We start from the raw sequence: 21,130 nt of genomic DNA on the forward strand, positions 1-21,130 counted from the left end.
GAGAGAGTCTCCTACGAAGCAGCCCAGCCAAGTCTGCTTTGAGATACCCAAAGATAAGGTAAAGATAAGGTAAGCCAGATCTGCCTAAGTCCACTCTCCAGCCCCTCCAGCTCAGACGCAGCCAGAGGAGGTGAGAAGGGAACAATGCCACCTTCCGGCTTCACAGATCAATTACAGGACATCCAGGAAAACCTCATCACAACATCCAGGAAAACCTTGTCGTTGTCATGTTGCATTTTTTAAATGTTTATTGGTAAACTGTCGTTTGTTTTGAGCTCACTGCGAAGCCAGCTCTGGAAGCAGGGTGACCCACTTCCAGTTGTGTAACAGTTCCCCCCAGTTGTAACTCAGACGTATTTATCTCAAAAGATCCTCCAAGCCCCTCTGTCCTGAGTCACACTGGTCCCCTAACTCTGCAGGGAGAACAGGAAAACAGCAAAACAGTCCAAGAAAGCCACATAGCCAGCATTGCTCCGACACCAGAGCCAGAGACGGTGGTGCTACATAAAGAAAACTTCTGGCTGGGATTCCTGGGGAACAGAAACGCCAAACTCCTCCACCTGCTCAGCGATGCCGTCATCAACCAGGGCAGTGCTCGCTGCTTACACAGGAGGACCAATTCCTGGTTCAATTCCCAGAACCAGGATTGAAAGCTGTGTGACTAAATCCTCCCCGCATGGGGGTAGGTGTGGGGCTGAAGCAGGCAGATCCCGAGGATCTGCCAGCCAGCCGCTCTACCCAAGTTGATAAGCACCAGACCAATGAGAGGGTCTGGTTCAAAAGATCTCTGTCCTCATGTGCACGGGCTCACATGAACACACTCATGAACACAAGCAATGCACAGGAACACATCTTAGCAAGCCATGAAAACAACAGGGAGAATCTTCAAACATTGGTCTTAGTAATGACTCCTTGGCCAGAACTCCAAAAGCACCAACAACAAAGTCAAAAGCAGATTAGCAGAGCTCTGTAAAAGCAGGATTACGTGGAACTAAAAGCTTCTCTTGGCAACTATGAAGTGGGAAAAGACGCCCTACGTCTAACACGGGATCACCCCTAAAATATGTAATTCCTGCAGCCTAATAGCAGAAAAAACTGACTGTAAGCTAGGTGAAGGACTTGAATGGACATTTATCCAAATGAGATATGCAAATGGACAGCAGGCTGCAGAAAGATGCTCAGCACCTCTACGTAGGGAGCCGGAATACACCTCACACTCATCAGCATGGCTGTTATCAGAAAGACAGGAACCAGGCAGCAGAGACCAGGCAGAGAGCCCAGAGCCCTTATAAGAATGTAAACCAGGGTAACTACTCTAAAACCACTGTGACATTCCTCAACATTCTTTTCCTACCCAAAAACAAAAACAAACAAAAAAACAAAAAACAAAAACAAAAAAACCTGAAAGCATGTAGTTGACCCATTTGGAAGGCAGAGGCAAGAGAATTGCAAATTTGGGGCCAATGTGGCCTACTATTGCCAGTGGCCAAAACATGTAAACAACCAAAAGATGAATTCAGGCAATACACCTGTAATGGAATATTCTTCAGTCTTAGAAGAGAAGAGAATTCTGTGACTATGACAACAGGGATGAACTCTGAAAACACAAGTCTCAGCGAAATGAGCAAGACACAGGGCAAACTTCAGAATCTCATGTCTAAAATAAACTCATAGAAACTGACCAGGCATTGAGGAGAAGAGAGACACTACAAGATGGCAGAGTCAGGGCTGAGCAAGTGTAGCTAACGTAGTAGATTGTTGGGATGAATTTCACAGCTTGAACGTTTAGAGAAAGAAAACAGGGAAAAGTTTATCACATGATCCTGAATGTACAAAGCCCAGAAACAATCTGTGAATTTAGAAGACAGGCCAGGAATAGTGGTGTCCACCTGGGACCCAGTATGGAAAGAACAAAAGGACTGACATAGTTCAAGGTCAGCCTGGGCTATCATAGTGAAATGCTATCATTAAAAACAACAACAACAACAACAACACAAGTCAGGGTCCAGAAAGATGGCTCAGCTGGTAAAGTACTTGCTACAGAAGCCTGAAGACTGGAGTCAGATCCCCACCATGAAAACTAAAAGTCAATACCGCAGGGCACACTGTGCCCCATGCTGGGGTGTGCAAACAGGCAAATCCCTGACACTCACTGTCCAGCCCCTCCTAGTCAATCAGTGAGCTCCAGGGTCAGTGAGAGAGACCCTGTCTCAAGAATAAGGTGGACGGCAAGTGGAGACCCCAACCTTGATCTTGGGCCCATACCCAGGCACATGTACCCACACATGTGCACACACCTATATACACCTGCACATACGCTGCCACACATACACATGTACAGAAAAAGAAAAAGAGTGCCAGGGCATGGCAAGGTGGCCCAGTGAGTGAAGATACTTGCCACCAAACCTGCCAATTTGAGCTTCACTCCAGGGACACACACAGTGGAGGGAGAGAACCACCTCCCACAGTTGTCCTCTGACCTCTGCATGCATTCCACAGCATGTGCGTCCCCTAATAAATAAATAAGTGTAAAAAAAACACATTTTAATTGGGTTGGTAGTATTTCCTACAGAAAAGCTGGTGGCAGCCAAGATAGTGGTGGCTGTACAGATAGATATAGGTATGCTCTGGAAATTCAAACGGGGATGCTTTCAGCTTGTAAGTGTATATATATACATACACACACACACTCACAATATATATATGTAATATATATGGTGATATATATATATTATCATAACTGTGCTTATTTTCTTTGTTTTGGGGATTGGTTTTGAGGGGTTGTTTGTATGGTTGGTTGGTTGGTTGAGTCAGGGTCTCTCTGTCTAGCCCCAGATGTCCTAAAACTGACTCTGTAGACCAGGTCAGCCTCCGAGTCAGAGACCAGCCTGCATCTGCCTCCCAAGTGCTGGGATTAAAGGTGTGCTCCACCACCTGGCTTATGGCTTATTTCTTAAGAGAAAAGAGCAGACTCTACCAGATATACAATTTCCTAAAGCTCACCAGCACAAGCCAAGCCGGGTGGATGCATAAATGTATGCGAAGATGATTGGTGGCTACTTGGATACAACCGGACAGATTGGCATCTTGCAAGATTCTCTGAGCAGCTGGGAGACCCTTCTCCCCACAGGGCATCAGGGTAATAATGTTAGGTGTGTTCTGTCAGGGACAGAGACAGAAAAGGCCATGCTTCAGCAGCACCCATACCTATGGCATCACCAGAGAGTCTCCAAGCCTTGACATCCCGGTCCTGGCCCGCACTGACAACCAGCTGGAAGGAGTTCACATACAGGATGTCTGTCACGCTGTCCAGGTGGCTGTTCCAGGTAATCAGAAGTGGTGGGGGAACCAGAGAAAAGGTCTGTCCTTCCACAACCTGTAGGGGGCAGTAAGGAGTGACTTACATCACTCTCCCTCGCAAACTCCTCAGCATGGAGGTTCTCAGCCTGTGGGTCGAGGCGCCTTTGGAGGTCACCTATCAGATATCCTGTATATCAGATACTTGCATTGTGGTTCAGAACAGTAGTAAAATCACATTCATGAAGTAGCAATGAAATGATGTTGTGGTTGGGGATCACCGCAACATGAAGAACTGTATCAAAGGGTTGCAGCATTGGGAAGCTTGAGAACCAGTACCTTAGCAGGTACCTAGGACCCAGAGCAGCAGAGTCCAAAGAAGGGCAACCGGACACCAACCAATGAAGCAGCTCTGGACACTTCACATTAGCCTGCCAGCGCTGATGTGTGAGCTGAGAGCCTGTGCATTTATTGACCATCTCGCTGGAACCTCACAACCTTATAGGCCATAGAGCATGTCCACCACTTTACTGAGAAGGAAGAATCAGAGATATTCAGAAATCAACCTGAAGTCACAGAGCTAAAAAGTAATGGACCAGGATGTGAGCCCGCATGTCTTCTAATTCTCTTCACCCAAGCATTGAAAGAACAGACTGCATGGGGTGTCTGGGGACACAGCTGACATCACACTGGGAAAGGTGTTACACTGTGAGAGAAAAGGACTCTATGTAACTGAGAAGTGATCAGGACCGTGTGAGAGAGAGAGAGAGAGAGTGTGTGTGTGTGTGTGTGTGTGTGCAGGTATGCATGTATGTGGTGTACATATGTACTGGCATGTTTGCCTGTGTTTGGCCCATATGTATGCAAGTGCACATGTGTGTAGATGGCACAGGTGGAGGCCTGAAGTGGACCTCTGGTGTCCTTGATCTCTCACGATCTCTTGCTGAACCCGGAGTTTGCCAATCTCAGCTGGTCTAGCTAACAAGCTCACCCCAGGGACCCCCAGTCTCTGGCCCATGCAGTGCCTGTCCATCTGTCAGATGGGTTCAAGGGGTTCAAAATCCAGTCCTCAAATTTGTGCAGTAAGTATTGTATCCATTGAGCCATCTCCACAACCCCAACCGTTTCAAGATAAAACAAGACCAAGGAATGGACATTTCTTCAGCTATAAACAGGAATGGTAAGCCAGACTAATGCAAACTATGACCCAACAACAGAAGACGGCAGAGAACTCAGAAACCATCCTAAGCATATGCAAAACCCTGGAATATAAGCGTGGTTCAAAAACAGGGCCCGGACAAAGAAGGGCTGTCGAGAGAAAACTGACCACTGTCCCATCTAAAACTAAAATCAATTGGTTTTTCGGTTTTTAGTTCTCATGAAGCCTCCACTGGCATCAAACCTGTCTCATGGGAGACTCTCGGGAGAGTTTGCCGAACTGTTGTTTGTATTGTTGCTACCCAGGAAAATTCACCTGCAAAGACACTTGTGCCTAGCGTTCCCTCAGTGAAGCGTTCGTTCCTATCTCCACCCCTTACCTGCTTTATTCACATAGCCCGAGTCTCCAGATTTTCTATCTCTTATTGAGTTGGCATACCTTGAGGGGTTCGTGTCTTCCTTAGATTTTATTCATTTTCTTTTTTTACAGTAAAAAAAAAAAAAATTATACCCAGTTGGTGTTGGCACACACCTTTCATCCCACCACTCAGGAGGCAGAGGTGGGCAGATCTCTGAGTTTGAGGCCAGCCTGGACTAAAGAGTGAGCTTCAGGATTGCCAGGGCTACACAGAGAAACCCTGTCTCAAAAAAAGACAAAAACAAAAACAAACAAAAAAATATAAACTGTTTTTAATGTCAATAATAAGCAACAACTCAAATAAACATATGTGATTCCATGTGGTGGCACTAGAAAGTAAACTGTCATCTGACTAGAAAATCTGACTGTGATTTGCTGTCCCTGAGATGGGAGCATGGTATGCCACACATAGTCTATAGCTCACTAACAAAATAAAGGCTAAAGCCATCCGAGACTATAGTACACCTAGGAAAATCTCTTGAGAAAGCCCAGTGCCCTTCCAATGATAAGAACTCTCACCAGCTTAGGCGTGAGGAAGGCTCACTCAGCAGGGCAGCACCAGCAAACCCTCAGCTAATGTGAGACTCAGCACCATAAAAGCTCTTCCTCTCAGATCAGGCGTAAGGCAGGGATGCCGCTCCCATTCCTACTCCACAGGGTCCTAACCTGAGCAAGCAGGAAAGGGGGAGAAAGACAAGGTACTCGAATAAAAAGAAAAGGTAAGCCAGGCAGTGGTGACACACACCTTTAATCCCAGCACTTGGGAGGCAGAGGCAGGTAGATTTCTGAGTTTGAGGCCAGCCTTGTCTACAGAGTGAGTTCCAGGACAGCCAGGGCTACACAGAGAAACCCTGTCTCAAAATAAAATAAAATAAAATAAAATAAAATAAAATAAAATAAAATAAAATAAAATAAAATAAAATAAATGGGTAAATGCACTGTCAGCTGATTCGATGGTCTGATCCACAGAAACCCTAAAAACACCACTCAAAAATGGAGATGGTAAAGAAATTTGGTAAAGATACAGAACACAAAAACCAAAGCCAGTCTAAGCACTCTGTCGCAGCAAACAGAGCAGAGCCAGATGTGGTGGTGGCAGCCTCCTATCCCAGCCCTCACAAACGGAAGCAGGAGGACCAGGAGTTCAAAGGCCAGCTTTGACTGCATTGCAAGTTCAAGAACGCCCTGGGTTATGTGAGACCCTGTCTCAAAAACAGTAAAGAAGGAAAGAAGGAAGACAGAGGGGAGGAGGGAGGAGAAAATCAACATGCAAAAGTCAGTAATATGATATGGGTACATACAGCTCAGTATTGCAATACTTGCCTAGCATATAAAAAGCCCTGCATTCAACTCAGACAGACAGACACTCAGACACAGGAAGAGCAAGTGTTGGTGAAATGCAGAGAAAAGTGAATGTTCACAGTCTGCGTAGACATTAAATCTGCACACCCACTATGAGCATAATACAAAGATTTCTCAATGAGACTGCCACACCATCCAGCGGCCGTATTCCTGCAACACAGCCAGTGGAACTGAAATCAGACTGCAGAACGTCTCTTCTTCCCTGCTGACCATAATGTTACAATAGCAAGATATGGAGCCAGACAAACTACACACTAACAGACTGATGGATAAGGAATGAAAGTGTGTATATACATGGATATATATGTGTATATACTCCTACTCATTCTTCCAAAAAGAAGAAAAGAGAAGAGGGGAGGGGAGGGGAGGGGAGGGGAGGGGAGGGGAGGGGAGGGGAGGGGAGGGGAGGGGAGGGGAGGGGAGGGGAGGGGAGGGGAGGGGAGGGGAGGACAGGGGAGGACAGGGGAGGACAGGAGAGGACAGGAGAGGACAGGAGAGGACAGGAGAGGACAGGAGAGGACAGGAGAGGACAGGAGAGGACAGGAGAGGACAGGAGAGGACAGGAGAGGACAGGAGAGGACAGGAGAGGACAGGAGAGGACAGGAGAGGAGCTGTCATTTGTCATAAAAGGTAAATTCCATATAACCTCATGTATCTATTAGAATGGCAGGGGTATTAGTAAAAGGATTCTATGTGTGTGGACTCTTTAAGAATGTATATATGTATGCATGTATATGTATACTGCCACCTATACACATAAATACACTAATGCATGCCATGAAGACAGAAGGAGGATTTGGGGGTAAAAGGAGGAGACCAGCAATTGGGGTGGGGGAGAGGAAGGGAGAGTCGTGGGAGCAGTATGACCACAGTACAATAGGAATGGGGGACATGTAATAAAATCTATTATTTCATATGTTAACTAAAGATTAATTTAAAATATCAATAGGAAAAGAAGATAACAAAGTTTCAGTTGGACAGGAAAACTAAGTTTTAAGATTTACTGTACTGGCTAGTTTTGTGTCAACTTGACACAGCTGGAGTTATCACAGAGAAAGGAGTTTCAGTTGAGGAAATGCCTCCATGAGATCCAACTGTAAGGCATTTTCTCAATTAGTGATCAAGGGGGAAAGACCCCTTGTGGGTGGGACCATCTCTGGGCTGATAGTCTTGGGTTCTGTAAGAGAGCAGGCTGAGCAAGCCAGGAGAAGCAAGTCAGTAAAGAACATCCCTCCATGGCTTCTGCATCAGCTCCTGCTTTCTGACCTGCTTGAGTTCCAGTCCTGACTTCCTTTGGTGATGAACAGCAACATGGAAGTGTAAGCCAAATAAACCCTTTCCTCCCCCACTTGCTTCTTGGTCATGATGTTTGTGCAGGAATAGAAACCCTAAGACAAATTGGTACCAGCATAGTGGGGTATTCCTGTGACAACCTGACCATGTTTTGGGGAGGGCTGTAGAAGGACTTTGGAACTTTGGGCTTGAAGATCCATTCATTGTTAAGAGCTCTGTCAGATGTTGTGTAGGAGCTTGGAAGATGATGTTGAGAACAGTGCAGAAGATGGAGGTCTGGCTTGTGAAATTTCAGAGGGAAAATTAAAAACTCTTTTCAGGGCCATTGCTGTTTTGATTGTGAAGATTCTGTAGTTCTGGTTAGCTGGGGCTGAAGAATCAGCTGTGATTAACAAGATACCAGAACTACTAAAGCAAAACCTTTGCATTACTGGGACTATTGATGCTGGTTAGCTGGAGCTAAGAAATTAGCGGTGATTAAGAAGAGACCAGCATCGTTGAGGTGACATCTTCTGGGAAGTGTTTTCTGAAAGCACAAAGAGGCTGTGTTCCAGAGATAGCCAAGGTTGTACTCCTGCTGCAGTGGGACTTGATAATTTGTAAGGGTCACCCAGGTGGTACTGGTTTTGAAGGCATGAAGGGGTCACACAGAGCAGCTGAGGTGCGGCACTGTGAGAGGCCATGGAAGGCCATTGGTGAAGGTTCAGCCTCAGTTACAATTGACGGTCCAGGAATGAAGGGGTCATGCAGTGTTTTGGAGATGTCAGTACCATGAGATGACCACCAAGAGCAGCAGCAGTGGAGTATAGGCATCTGGAGCCTAGAGGACAACGCGTGTGCTACAAAGAGCATGGCTGGAGAAGTGACCCAAGCCCTTGGAGGAGCCCAGAAGATCGTGAGTTGGATCCCAGACATTGGATGGTTGGAGATTGATTTTTGCTTTTGATTGTGACTGTGCCCTGATATTTTCCCTCTTGAAGGAAGGAACTATTTTAGTGGAGCCCACAGTTAAGAGACTTTTAATTGTAAAAAGACTTTGGATTTTAAAAGAATGGATATTTTAAAGAGATTGAAAATTTAAGAATATGTAAAGACTGTGGGACGTTTAAAGTTATTTAGACCTTGGGGATGAATAAGAATGTAAGGGGTTGAGGCTTACTAGTGATGTGTTTGTGTGTCAAGTTGACAAGGGGTCAATTGTACTGGCTAGTTTTGTGTCAACTTGACACAGCTGGAGTTATCACAGAGAAAGGAGTTTCAGTTGAGGAAATGCCTCCATGAGATCCAACTGTAAGGCATTTTCTCAATTAGTGATCAAGGGGGAAAGACCCCTTGTGGGTGGTGCCATCTCGGGGCTGGTAGTCTTGGTTCTATAAGAGAGCAGGCTGAGCAAGCCAGGGGAGGCAAGCCAGTAAAGAACATCCCACCATGGCCTCTGCTCAGCTCCTGCTTCCTGACCTGCTTGAGTTCCAGTCCTGACTTCCTTTGGTGATGAACAGCAACATGGAAGTGTAAGCCAAATAAGCCCTTTCCTCCCCACTTGCTTCTTGGTCATGATGTTTGTGCAGGAATAGAAACCCTGACTAAGACAAAGACCAATAATAAAATGTATGCTTAAAATAGCCAGAATATAATAAAAAATATGTTTATTTCCCAAGAGTAAATTTCAAGTGTCTTATCACAAAATTAAGCAAGCATAGGATGACTATGTTAATCAACATGATTGACATTCTCCTTTGTAAACACACATTACACTGTACCATATAAATGTGCATTATTTTGATTTTTCAGATAAAATAATATATTAATAAATGTTTAAGGGAAAAGACTATTTGATGATGATCAAGTTGTACAGAACACGATCTCTTAAATGTCTCGCCATAAAGCCAAGGCCACATGGGTGTGAGCATGCTGACATTCACAGACTTGGTTCTATTCTCAAACCCGGTGCCAGCAGCTCCACAGGCTTAGACATGAGCACTGGCACCTCCACTCCATGCACTCTGCAAAGTAACTCCACTCCTCAGAGCCTCTGAAGACAGCGAGGGTGCGCAGCACTCGCTGCGGCCAGTAAGCAAGCAGGCAGGCAATAAATATCACTATGGCGTGGTTATGTTAGCATCGGATATTCCTCGTGTACTGCACCTATGCGTGGCCAATTCCCAGCATACATGGGGATGTTGCAATTTCTTCATGATAAAACTAGTCTGAGTGTAACACAAAGAGTCAAAAGGCACATAGGTAGCTAGTGTGCAGTGCAAACCTGCAATCCCAGAACTCGGAGGCTGAGGCAGGAGGATGGTGACTTTGAGGCCAGCCTGGGCTACATAGCTAAACCTGTCTCAGAATATGTATGGTTGCAAGATGATTAACAAAACTGCAAACATATGGGACCTTTGGACCTTGTGCCCCACCTGCAGGAATGTATCCCTCAGACATACTAACACACGTGAGAAATAGTGCTCACTTCTAAGATTCACTTCTAAAATTAAAACAATTTTCCCCTTGAAAGGGACTTTGTTAACAGCCTGTGACGTACTATACAGATCTGGAAAGATTTCTAAAATGCATAATGGAATGAGAAAAGCAAGGGGGGGATTGGTGTGTGTGCTGCCACACCTTTTAGTAAAAATAAGAGGGAAATAACTGTCTACATGCACACTCTTGTAACTCAATATCAGAATAACCAGAAATCAGCAACAGTGACTGCTTCAGGGACAAATTATTTCACAAGCGAACATGACTCTCTATACTGCCTGGGCACCTTCAAAATTTCCACTTATGTATAATGCACCCATAAAAAGTTACCTATATAACACATACAATGTGCACGCTTTGGGGTCAGACTTGACTTAATTGTCTGAGGAGTCCATGATTCTGTACGGAGTGGATGTGACCAGGTGCCTACTGCTCTGTGTATGAAACCCACGGATGATTCCAGCCCGGGTTGCTGTGTGTGTGAATTGTTTCCAGTGTGGAGCCGTTGTAAATGGGAATTCTCTCAGCGTTCTTCCTATGTCTTACATGAACTTCTAGGTGTCAGCCTACAGTGGGACTACCAGGTTGAAGGGCATGCATGATCAGGTAGGTAGCTATTGTCAAATAATCCCCCAAAGTGACTGGACGAATGTCAAGGCCTGCCTGCAATAGCTAGTTCACTTGGGCTTGTGTCCCTGCAGACTCTGGCTTGTGTCGTCTTGGTTTTAGTCATCCTAGTGAGGACGTAGTGACATCACTGTGCGGGGGTGGGGGTGGGAATGTGGAGGGCAACCTTGTCACTACATCACTGTGGGGGGGAATGTGGAGGGCAACCTTGTCACTACATCACTGGGGGGGGGGGGGGTGTGGAGGGCAATCCTATGAAGGATAAAGTAGGATGGAGAGCAAGGCGCCACAGGCTCCTACAAGTTCTCAGAGACCTGATCTGCCATACAGGACATTAGATCTAAGATGGCGCTTGGAACACTGGTGAGACAGTGAAAAGGAACCTCGGCCTGGGCGGTGGCTGATTCCCCACCACCACCACCACCCCCCCCATCTTCACAGAAGTCCTAACAGGTGACATGCTCCCTCCAGCTCCTTCTGAGTTACCTCATCAGACAGGGCTTTCATTGGAGCACGGTGATAGTGTGGCAAAGATATGGTTGGTCAAGGATTTGGGGGCTTAGGGTTGGCTCAAACACTGTGCATACGCTTATGTGCTTAAGCAATAAACTCGATAGACCTGCACCCTGATGCTGGTCTCCAGAGGCGAGTTTCCTGGGATTCATCTTGTGACACTGTGGCCTCTCGCCGTGGCCTGTCCTCAGTCCTGTTCCCACAACTCAGTGGCTTCCATGGAAGTTCTTGTTAGTTCTTGGTAACTAAAGAAAAGAGGCTTGATTTCACGAGGCCCCCAAGCAAACAATAAGTCCTTTGGACCGTGTAAAAGTAGTGACTCCTCAAAAGAGTGTAAACTATTTCATTCTTAAGTTCATGACTCTAGGGCTCCTCCACGCGAAGATCACCATGCATGAAAGGGGACATCTGTGTGTGCGTGTGCAATGCACATCTGTGGGCAGGCCCTTGTCTCCTGTGGTAATAATGACATCTGACCAACAGATCTTTCCACATAGACCAGACATCACAAAGGGAGCACGGAGATCAATAATGCCCGTGGGAAGGCACAGTCCTGGTTCCTCTGTGTGCTCCAGAAGCACTTTCCCATGCCACCCTCCTGCCATCTTCCTACCTCCTTCTCCTCCTGTGGCAAGTGGTGCTCGGAGCGGACCTGGAGTTGCTTAGGAATTAAGAGCCGGAACTTATTCTCTGTGTCAACGGAGAGCGAGTTCCCACTGGATTGGGGCGGTTGCTGGCCAATAAAGTAGCAGTAATCCTTGATGTCCCAGATCTAGGTACAAAGTGTGAGTTAGTGGCCTAGCAGCCTCCTGGCCTCAACCCCAGAGCATGCTGGGAGTTCCTCCCACACTGTTCCTCTGAGCTTTGGGTGTGATTCCTTCTTACGCCTCTAAGGCAAGTAACTGCTCACTACAGACGGGCCGTAGGGGCTCCCAAGCCGGTAGCCTTGGCTAGCAGGTAGACTTAGATTGATGAGGCATCTCAGCTTCCATGTCTCACCACAGAGCACAAAACTGTCTATGAGACAGCTGTTCACAGATGACGAGACATGGCTGGCCGGCCGGCGTGAGAGTTGCACAGTAACAGAGATGGATAACAGCATCCATTTGGGGGAGGGGGTCTTAGAGGGACCATTTCAACAAGCCCCGGTTCGGGAGACTGGTAAGTAACTCCCTTGTCCCCACCACCTTCTCGAGTGAAATCGGTACCCAGGAGAGTAGGAGGCAGACAAGGACCACGTGCCTAACAGAGACGACCAAAAGCCTGGCTGGTGCCCATCCTTTCTCACCTTGATATTTCCTTTACTGTCCCCCGTGAGGAGGATCCAGTCCTTCTCATCAGTGGCCATGGCACCCACAACACTCTCACCAACTTCACTGTCCACAGAGAACTTTCCCAGCAGCCCTCCGTTCCCATGGATGGACCAGGCGTAGATGAAACCGTCAATAGAGCTGCTCAGCAAGGCAGCCGTGTGTGGCAGGCGGGGCCTGGTCTGCAGAAAAAGGATCTGCAGGAGAAAGGTCGGCCTGACTCAGCAGGGGGTTCCACTGTTCCATGTCGCTAACAGACCCAGAAGACGCATCACATCCAGTGGATGCCCCAGTCTCCTTCCTTCCTGGGAGGAACTGAAGGACTGAAGGACCGAAGGACGGCGTGCTGGCCTGGGAGCTATCTGAAGGCAGGGGATGTGTCTTTTTGTACCCTCAGGAACTACAGTGGCTCCTGATACCACAGTTTATGACCAGCAGATGTTTGTTGGGAAAGAGACACACATAAGTTTGCCTCATTCATCTCAAGTTTCCCAAGTCCTGTTACTCTCTCAGTGTGGCGTGGAGAGTACCTCATTCTCTCTTAAACGTATTTATGGCAGAATGTCCATGTGCATATTGGAGGATAACATGATGGAGTCGGGTGTCTCCTTCCACCTTTACTTGGGATCCTGGGAATGAATTCAAGTTGTCAGGCTAGCATGGGGCAAGCACATTTACCCACTGAGCCATCTCACCAGCCTGGGACATTGAGCTTTTTGTCTTACCTCAGAAACTAGCAATATTTTCTTATTATAGTGGAAACTTATATCAAGTCATCTAGGGAGAAATGTAATTAAGAATTAGTTTCTAACCAGGAGTGGGGGTGTACTCCTTTAATCCCAGCACTCAGGAAGCAGAATTTTACAGATTTCTGTGAATTTGAGGCCAGCCTGGTCTACAGCGTGAGTTCTAGGACATCCAGAACTACATACTAAGACCCTGTCTCAAAAACCAACAACAACGAAAAAAATTTCTAAAAGAAGGCAATTACTATGTTCCAATCTGGCCTTTTTATCAAAAGTATTTTATTTATCTTTTTGACAATATCATACATGTGTACAATGTATTTTGGTCATAGTCACACACACCCCAATTTGCCTTTCTTATGCTCCTCCCACTCCTCCTCCTCTTCTACTTCCCAACACACCTGCCTCCTCCCACTTTTACATCTTTCTTATTTAAGATAAGAAGCCACTGAAGTCAGATGTGATAGCACATGCTCTCAGGAGGCAGAGGCAGGCAGATCTCTGTGAGTTCAAGGCCAGCATGATCTACCGTAGTGAATTCCAGTCCATTCAGGGCTATATAGAGAAAAGAGGAGGAGGGAGAAGAAAGAGAGGATGAGGAGAAGGAGGAGGAAAGAAGGAGAAATAGGGGGTTGGAAGAAAGAACTAACCCATTGAGTTGGACTGGGGTTGCTTGCACGTTATTTGAGGCCAGTTCCCAAACTCTTGAGTATCATGATTATCATGGAAGTCCTAAACAAGATGACCCTCCTTCCATTGACGCAGGTGCCAGGATCAAAACAAACAGAAATCCATTGGACGCTGAATCTGAGGCTGAATTCTATCCAACATTTAAGGAAGTGGCAATACCAGTCCTTCTGAAACTTGACAGCAGAGGGAGGAGGAAGAAGAGCAGGAAGAGGAAGAGGAGCGGGAGGAAGAGGAGGGAGAAGAAGAGGCAGGAATGTTTCCAAGTGCACTCAATGGAACCAGTATTACACGAGACAAAAACTTCAAGAGGAAACCACACCCAGATAGCCTTGGTGAACACTGACCTCTGCTTCAGGTTCCTGCAATGGCATCCCTTGGAGTATGACCTGAGAGTTGTAAGTCGGGATAAACCGTCCCTCCCCCTCCCTCCCTCTCCTCCCCAGGTTGCTTTTGGTCCTGATGTTTTATCACAGCAATAGAGAAGTAACTAAGACCGTTGGGCACCACTGGGCTATCTCTGGCAGGATTCTTTCTGCTTAGGATAGCCTCGGCTGTCCGTGATCTTTTGTGTTTACACGTGAATCTTAGGATTATTTTTCTAGTTCTGCGATGAATGCACTGGAATTATTATGTCGATTGTATTGGATCTGTAGGTTCCATGTAGTAAGTAGCACAACCACTTTCACACAATATTAATTCTGCAAACCCAAGAGCATAGATGGTCTTCCCGTCGTCATTTAATGTCTTGTTCATTTCTTCTTCTCAGTGTCTTAAGGTTTTCATTGTCCAAGTCTCTCACCTCCTTGGTTAAATATATACCTAGGTCATTTTTGAAGCTAGTGTAAATGAGGTATTTTTTTTCTTACTTTCTTTCTCAGGAAAGTTGTTATTGGAAAGAGAGAGGGACAGGGAGAGACAGAGAGAGTTACTGGAAATAGTTTTCAGTTTTACTTATGTATGTGAGTCTGGGCGCACGCTTGCCACAGCGCACACGTGGAGGTCAGAGGACTGCTTTCTAAAGTTGGTTCTCCTTCCATGCTAGACCTGGGTGCTACCTTGGGTTGTCAGGTTTGCGTGGCGAGTGCTTTTATCCAGTAAGTCGTCTCGTCAATTGACTACTGAGTTTTCAGTGTTGATTTTTTTTTTCCTCCTGAAACTTTATTCAAATTATCAGATCTATACGTTGTCTGTAACTGCTCTTAACAATCAAGGTAACTGGCTGAATGTTTCCAGATGAAAGAAAAAAGAAAAAATTTAAAGTTTACACAAGTTCAGGGTTGGAGTGCTGACTCAGCAGGCGAGAGCACTGGCTGCTCTTCCAGAGGATCCGGGTTCAATTCCCAGAACTCACATGGCAGCACAAATTCGGCAGCAACTCCAGTTCCGAGGGATCTGACACCCTCACCCAGACATAACAACAACACACAGAAAAATAAAAATAAATAAATAATTTTAAAAAACAAAATTTATGCAAGTTCTAAAGGTCTAAGGAAGGGATTTGAGGTATGTGAAAAATGAGATTTAAAGACTATATATGATATTAAGACTTCAAAGTTTTAACATCGATCAGCAGATTTCTGCTAAAGTATTGATCTAACCTTGGAAAAGCACTTGCTACTATTATCATAGTCACAGGCACTAACATTTTTAATTTCCTTTGGTTGTTTTCTAAATATAAGCTTAAAGTACTTCTCATTGTGCTGAAAATACGTCTGTCCAATCAATCTATATATCTAAATATATAGATATATCTCTTTTGGTAAACTTGAGAAAAAGTCATGCCAACTAACTTGAAGGGAGTCGAGACTTGGATCCATCTGTCATAGGTCACACAGACTCGAAAATCCATTGCCTGATAAATGTTCCTTTAAGTCGACAGCTTAAGCTTTCCCACCTACTGCCTACTCCTGGTGGTAGGCTCTTCCTTCCTTCCATTGGTCTTGGTACCTACCCCCCCCCCCACGCCATCCCTCACCGGCTACCAGAATCATAGGACTGGAAGTTTCAAGTGTACACCCAAGATAAAGATTCCTCCCACCAAGCCGGGCGTGGTGGCACATGCCTTTAATCCCAGCACTCGGGAGGCAGAGGCAGGAGGATTTCTGCGTTCGAGGCCAGCCTGGTCTACAAAGTGAGTTCCAGGACAGCCAGGGCTACACAGAGAAACCCTGTCTCGGAAAAAAAAAAAAAAAAAGCAAAAAAAAAAAAAAAAAAAAGATTTCCCCCTAAGCTCCTTAACTTTACCTTTGTCCCTTGTCTATATCTGTCCCAGCAGATTTCCACTCAGCTGACAGACACCATCCAGGAGTCAGCTGTGGCCCTGCAAACAGCTCCACCATGACCTGTACCTCACCATCCCCAAGTGGTCCTGGAGAACTGGCAAAGCCCTGGACTTGCTGAAAGCCAGCAGTGTGTGAAAGAGGACTGGTTTTCAAACCACGGCCTGCAGGGGCGGCTCCGACGCTCTTCTTTGGTCTCCCGTGGGCCCCTAGCTTTCACGCCCTTCCAGACACTGACCCACATTCCAACCTTCCTTCACACTGATCACCACATCGACTTCCCCAGCTGAAAAGCGGCTTTGGAAGAGACTGCATCGTTCCTTATCCTCAACAAGAGGCCAGAATGGTGGGTCTCACAGGCTGTCCAAACATCCGGAAACGAGCTTACCCTGGACTACAGAATTTCCAGTGTGCAGATAAAAGCCTCCTCAGCAGCTTGTGAAACAAGTTCCCATCTGCCCAAAAGGAGTCCTTTCCTTTCCCTCTGGCCAAAGGGACATATGGCTACCTGTGGCTCCTTCCAGCATATCCAAGGCCATGCCGGCCTCCAGGCTCCCTCGGGCATCACAGAGCTAGTGATACATTTCTAAGTACACACAGCATCCCAGCATCCTCACATCCTCCTCTGCCCTATAATCCCTGCAGCACACAGGGGTCCCGCCCACAGCCGCTCATCCTTCTTACATAGGCTGTTCTCACTCTGTGGAGGTCTGAGTGCTTGGCCACAGGGAGTGGCACTATTAGGAGGTGTGGCCTTATCAGAGGGGGTTGTGGCCTTGTTGGAGGAAGTGTGTCATTGCATAGGTAGGCTTTGAGGTCCTCTGCTCAGGCTTGGCCAGGTGTTGAAGAGACCTTCCTCCTGGCTGCCTGCAAAAGACAGTCTCTTGTTGCTGCTTTTGGATCAAGATGTAGAACTCTCAGCTCTTCCAGCACCACATCTGCCTGGATGCTGCCATGCTTCCCGCCATGATGATAATGGACCAAACCTCTGCAAACTGTAAGCCAGCCCTAATTAAATGTTTTCTTTACCGTAGTTATCTTGGTCATGGAGTTTCTTTACAGCAATAAAACGTTAAGACATTATGCTCTCTACCTATCTGTCTGTCCTATATCTATATCTATTTCTATATCTATATCTATATCATCTCCTACCTACTCTCTTATTCTCTTACTCTTTGTGGCATGTTCTATTCTCTATCTCTTGCTATGTTGCTCTCTCCACTACTCTCTCCTAGCCTCTTGTTTCCCTAGCCCTGGCCACGTCCAGTCTGTTCTGAACTCTCCCTCTGGTTGTTCTTTCTCTCATATCTACAACCTCAGTCATATCACAGGGGGCAGAGATTTTATAACACTGAACTATCAGACCTGGTGTGCAACTCTCTTAAAATATGACTCTCAAAGTATATTACGCCTTAGATAGAAACAAAACAAAAACCTCGGTCAGTCCCCACACAAAACTAGTAAAAGTAGCCAGGCATGGTGGCACACGCCTTTAATCCCAGCACTGGGGAGGCAGAGGCAGGCGGATTTCTGAGTTCGAGGCCAGCCTGGTCTACAAAGTGAGTTCCAGGACAGCTATACAGAGAAACCCTGTTTCAAAACATAAAAAAATAAAAAAACTAGTAAAAGGAATGAAGACAATAAAAATGTGAGTTCTGACGGGCGTGGTGGCGCGTGCCTTTAATCCCGGGATTAAAGCACTCGGAAGGCAGAGGCAGGAGGATTTCTGAGTTCGAGGCCAGCCTGGTCTACAAAGTGAGTTCCAGGACAGCCAGAGCTACAGAGAAACCCTGTTTCAAAGAAAAAAGAAAAAGAAAAAAAAACTAAAAGAAAAAAAAGTGAGTTCTGACAGAAAAGGCTGTCCACTGAATACTGCTATTTTTTTAAATTAACACTGGGTCACAATTTCAAATGCGTAGCTTGGTTTTGAAACCAAGACCATGCCTTTGTGTATATGCAGCACACAAACATAGAAAAGAATTTCAAAGAAAGGAAGCCCGGCATGCCTGTGTTATTTTTTTGACAACACGGGATTTTTTTTTTTAGGTTTACTTTTTATTTATGTATGTACATGACATGCATATGAATGTGGGTACGATAAGAGGATGTCGGAAAGGACTCAGTATCATCCACACCACAAAGGTGTCTCGCTTCTGAATTGGGGAAAAACTGAGGCCTCCTTCCCATCCCTCACTGCCAGCACCGTGAGGGCAGAACCGCCAGAGGGGAGAGTGCGCAGGCCTGTGGCAATGTGCCAAGAATTGTGGGCCAAGCTAGGGCCCAGCACCAGATGTGCACAGCTGGCAGTGAGGGTGTGTGCAGCCAGAAGGCTGGCTTTGGGCAGGACCAGGCAGGATGCATATGATTAAGAGGCATGGATAATCAACACTATTCCTGTTGTACTCTGGCTCTGATCCCTCAAGCCCCTCAAACCCCAACACAGTCCTCCCCGTTGTAGGAGGAGATGCTCTGTCGGCATTGAGCTCCCAGGCTCCCTCAGTCCGATGCACTCTTCTGGCCTTCATGCTTGTGCACATATAAACATGCAGACAAGCTATACACAGTAATAAAAAAATTAAATTATATTCAGCTTTTTTAAGTCTCATGAATCAGAGCTGGGAGTGTGGTTCAGTGGGCAAAGTGTCTATTAGCATGCATGAAACACTGGTGCGATCCTCAGCGCTGCATGCCAAGCGTGGTGGCAAACACCTTTAACCCCAACACTTTGAGAGACAGGAGCAGGAGGAGCTGAAGTTCAGGATCATCCCCAGCTATCGAGAGTTCAATGCCAGCCTGGTATGTGGGTATCTCCATTAGGGTTTCTGCTGCTGTGATAAACCACTGTGACTTTGGGCTAATTTCAGCTTACATCATAGCTAGGATGCGAGTCTTCAGAAACGGGAAGAGCACCATAGTGAGGGGTCCAGGCCAGAGAGGACAGGAACAGGAGGAAGAAATGAACCAACCCAACGTGCACCCCACTATAAAATACCATCCCACACAAAGAGGCCTTTCCAACAGTGGGTTCTCAAAGAGATACTTCTCTCCCAGCCCCACCCCTAGCCAGGCCCTAGCAAACTTCTCCAGAATTCCAAAACTTCACCAGGCCCCTGGCGCACCCCACCCTGCCCAGCCTGGCTGCCCATTCCCCAGCCGAGCACAGCTCACCTTCTCCACTGACACACTGGACTGCAACAGCAACTTCCTCCAGAGGTCTCCCTTTTTCTTTTGAGTGTCTTTATCAAATGCCAGTTTATTACCCGACTTACTGGCAAGCATTTTAGACAATCCAGGTTTGTGACTCCTGAAACGTTTCTAAAAATAAAAATAATTTTAAAAAAAATTAAAAAGGCCTCCCTGTAACCACATGGCCCTCCCTCCTACACACTACAGAGATCAGAGGTAGGGGACAAAGAGCAGTTAAAGAGATCCAGGGGCCAGTGAGGTATCTGGTTTGGCCTTATCCCACTCTGAGACTAGGAGATTTCCATTTTAAATGACCAGCAATTTTGAGCAATAGGGTAGAGACTTGAGTTACCTTTACGCTAGACCCTTCCTTTGTCCTGGAAATGAGGCTAGAGGCTAGAGGCTGGAGGCTAACAGCTGTTCCTCTCAAGACAGGAGTGCAGAGGCCTAAACTAATCCATCAAAGATGACCCAGTATCTAACAATAAAGTATATTCAACTCACAGCACCCAGAGGTGCCTGAATCTCACAGCGCCGTGACTGGTAAGCACAGCCCAGCGCATCTCAGAGGTATGCATCTCACAGCACAGCTTCATCTCAGCAGACCCTGCTAGAGCTGGCCAACACTGCCCCACACCTGGGACTGGGGAAGCTGGCGTCTTTCATTCAAGTCTCAGGCCTCAGGAATGAGAGTCAGACCTCGGCTGCAGAAGCAAGGGACTGCTTCCTCCATCCTTCTACCCCTGCGCTCTGAGTGTCTCCTGTCTCAGGATTGGGATAATGCCCTCCCTCCTACAAGCCCAAGGTCAGTCACCCTCCTTCAGCCCTTGCTCCCTTTCCACATCCTATAGAAAGCAAAGCTGACCAATCACGGGCCTGCAGGGCTCCGTGGTGAAGACCATCTTCCTGCGCTTGCCCTTCTGCGCTGTGGCTTAGCCTCTGCAAAGGTGCCAGCTGGTTCTCCTACAGCTCACTCCGGGGCCAAGGCCAGGGCCAGGAGGCTTAAGAACTGAAACCATAGTCCATGACCTAACATCCGATTTAGGCATCTAGAATTCTGCTCCCTGTAGATTCCATTCATAAGCTTTTAAGTCTCAGACCTGGGCGGGAGATGGTCTAGGAAGGGACTATCCCTAAGTTTGAATGAGCAGAGTGGGATAAGCTACAGTAGGGTCAAAACAGAGAGCCACACTGACTCCTAACCCTTAACCCCTGCCACCCTGACCCCTGACCCCTGACTCCTGACCCCTGACTCCCTCCATGAAACATGCTCAGAACAAGTGAGCTGAACTATAGGCACAGGTGGGCTGGGCTCACTCCCTACCTCCTGAGCCATATTCCTCTGTTGCTCTGTGTCCTTCCAATGTTTCATCACGGGGGGAGCTGACATCAGTCTCCGCTTCCCAGTGGAGATAGCTGACTTCCAGGGCCTGTGTGCCCACTTTTGATCTTCATAGTCTAGATGGATTGAAGTCTTGGGTATGCATATCTCTTTATCTCTCACCTGTGCAGAGAGAGGGGACAGCTCCAGACCACAAGTGGGATGCTCAGAGCCTCCTCAAGTCCAGTGTTGCTATCACCAGCCTTACAGGGAACTCAGCATTGCTTCCCAGAAACATTATACCTTGAGAGGTCTCAGACCAAAGCTTATCAATACAGCCCTGGACCTCCCACTAATGCCCGCCGCAAGACAAAGCTCCTGAGAGAAACTGGGTCTTTCCATCTGAAACATACACAGTGGTTTCCAAATATTTGCTTAGTCACTTTTCATCT

General features: G+C 46.7%; 1 protein-coding gene across 1 annotated transcript in view; it reads right to left on the reverse strand.

Annotated features, from left to right (window-relative positions):
* Efcab8 (EF-hand calcium binding domain 8) overlaps window positions 1-21,130 on the reverse strand; it is a 67,575-nt gene that overhangs the window by 5,245 nt on the left and 41,200 nt on the right. Inside the window, exons 20-24 of the mRNA XM_021154642.1 lie at window positions 20,682-20,861; window positions 19,340-19,486; window positions 12,435-12,653; window positions 11,760-11,918; window positions 3,208-3,376 (exon numbers count right to left, since the gene is read on the reverse strand). Of these exons, the coding sequence (XP_021010301.1) occupies window positions 3,208-3,376; window positions 11,760-11,918; window positions 12,435-12,653; window positions 19,340-19,486; window positions 20,682-20,861 (874 nt within the window). The remainder of the gene's footprint in view (window positions 1-3,207; window positions 3,377-11,759; window positions 11,919-12,434; window positions 12,654-19,339; window positions 19,487-20,681; window positions 20,862-21,130) is intronic.

Source organism: Mus caroli, unplaced genomic scaffold (genome assembly GCF_978045245.1).
Source record: "Mus caroli unplaced genomic scaffold, Mus_caroli_1 scaffold_2, whole genome shotgun sequence".
NCBI classification, from domain to species: domain Eukaryota; kingdom Metazoa; phylum Chordata; class Mammalia; order Rodentia; family Muridae; genus Mus; species Mus caroli.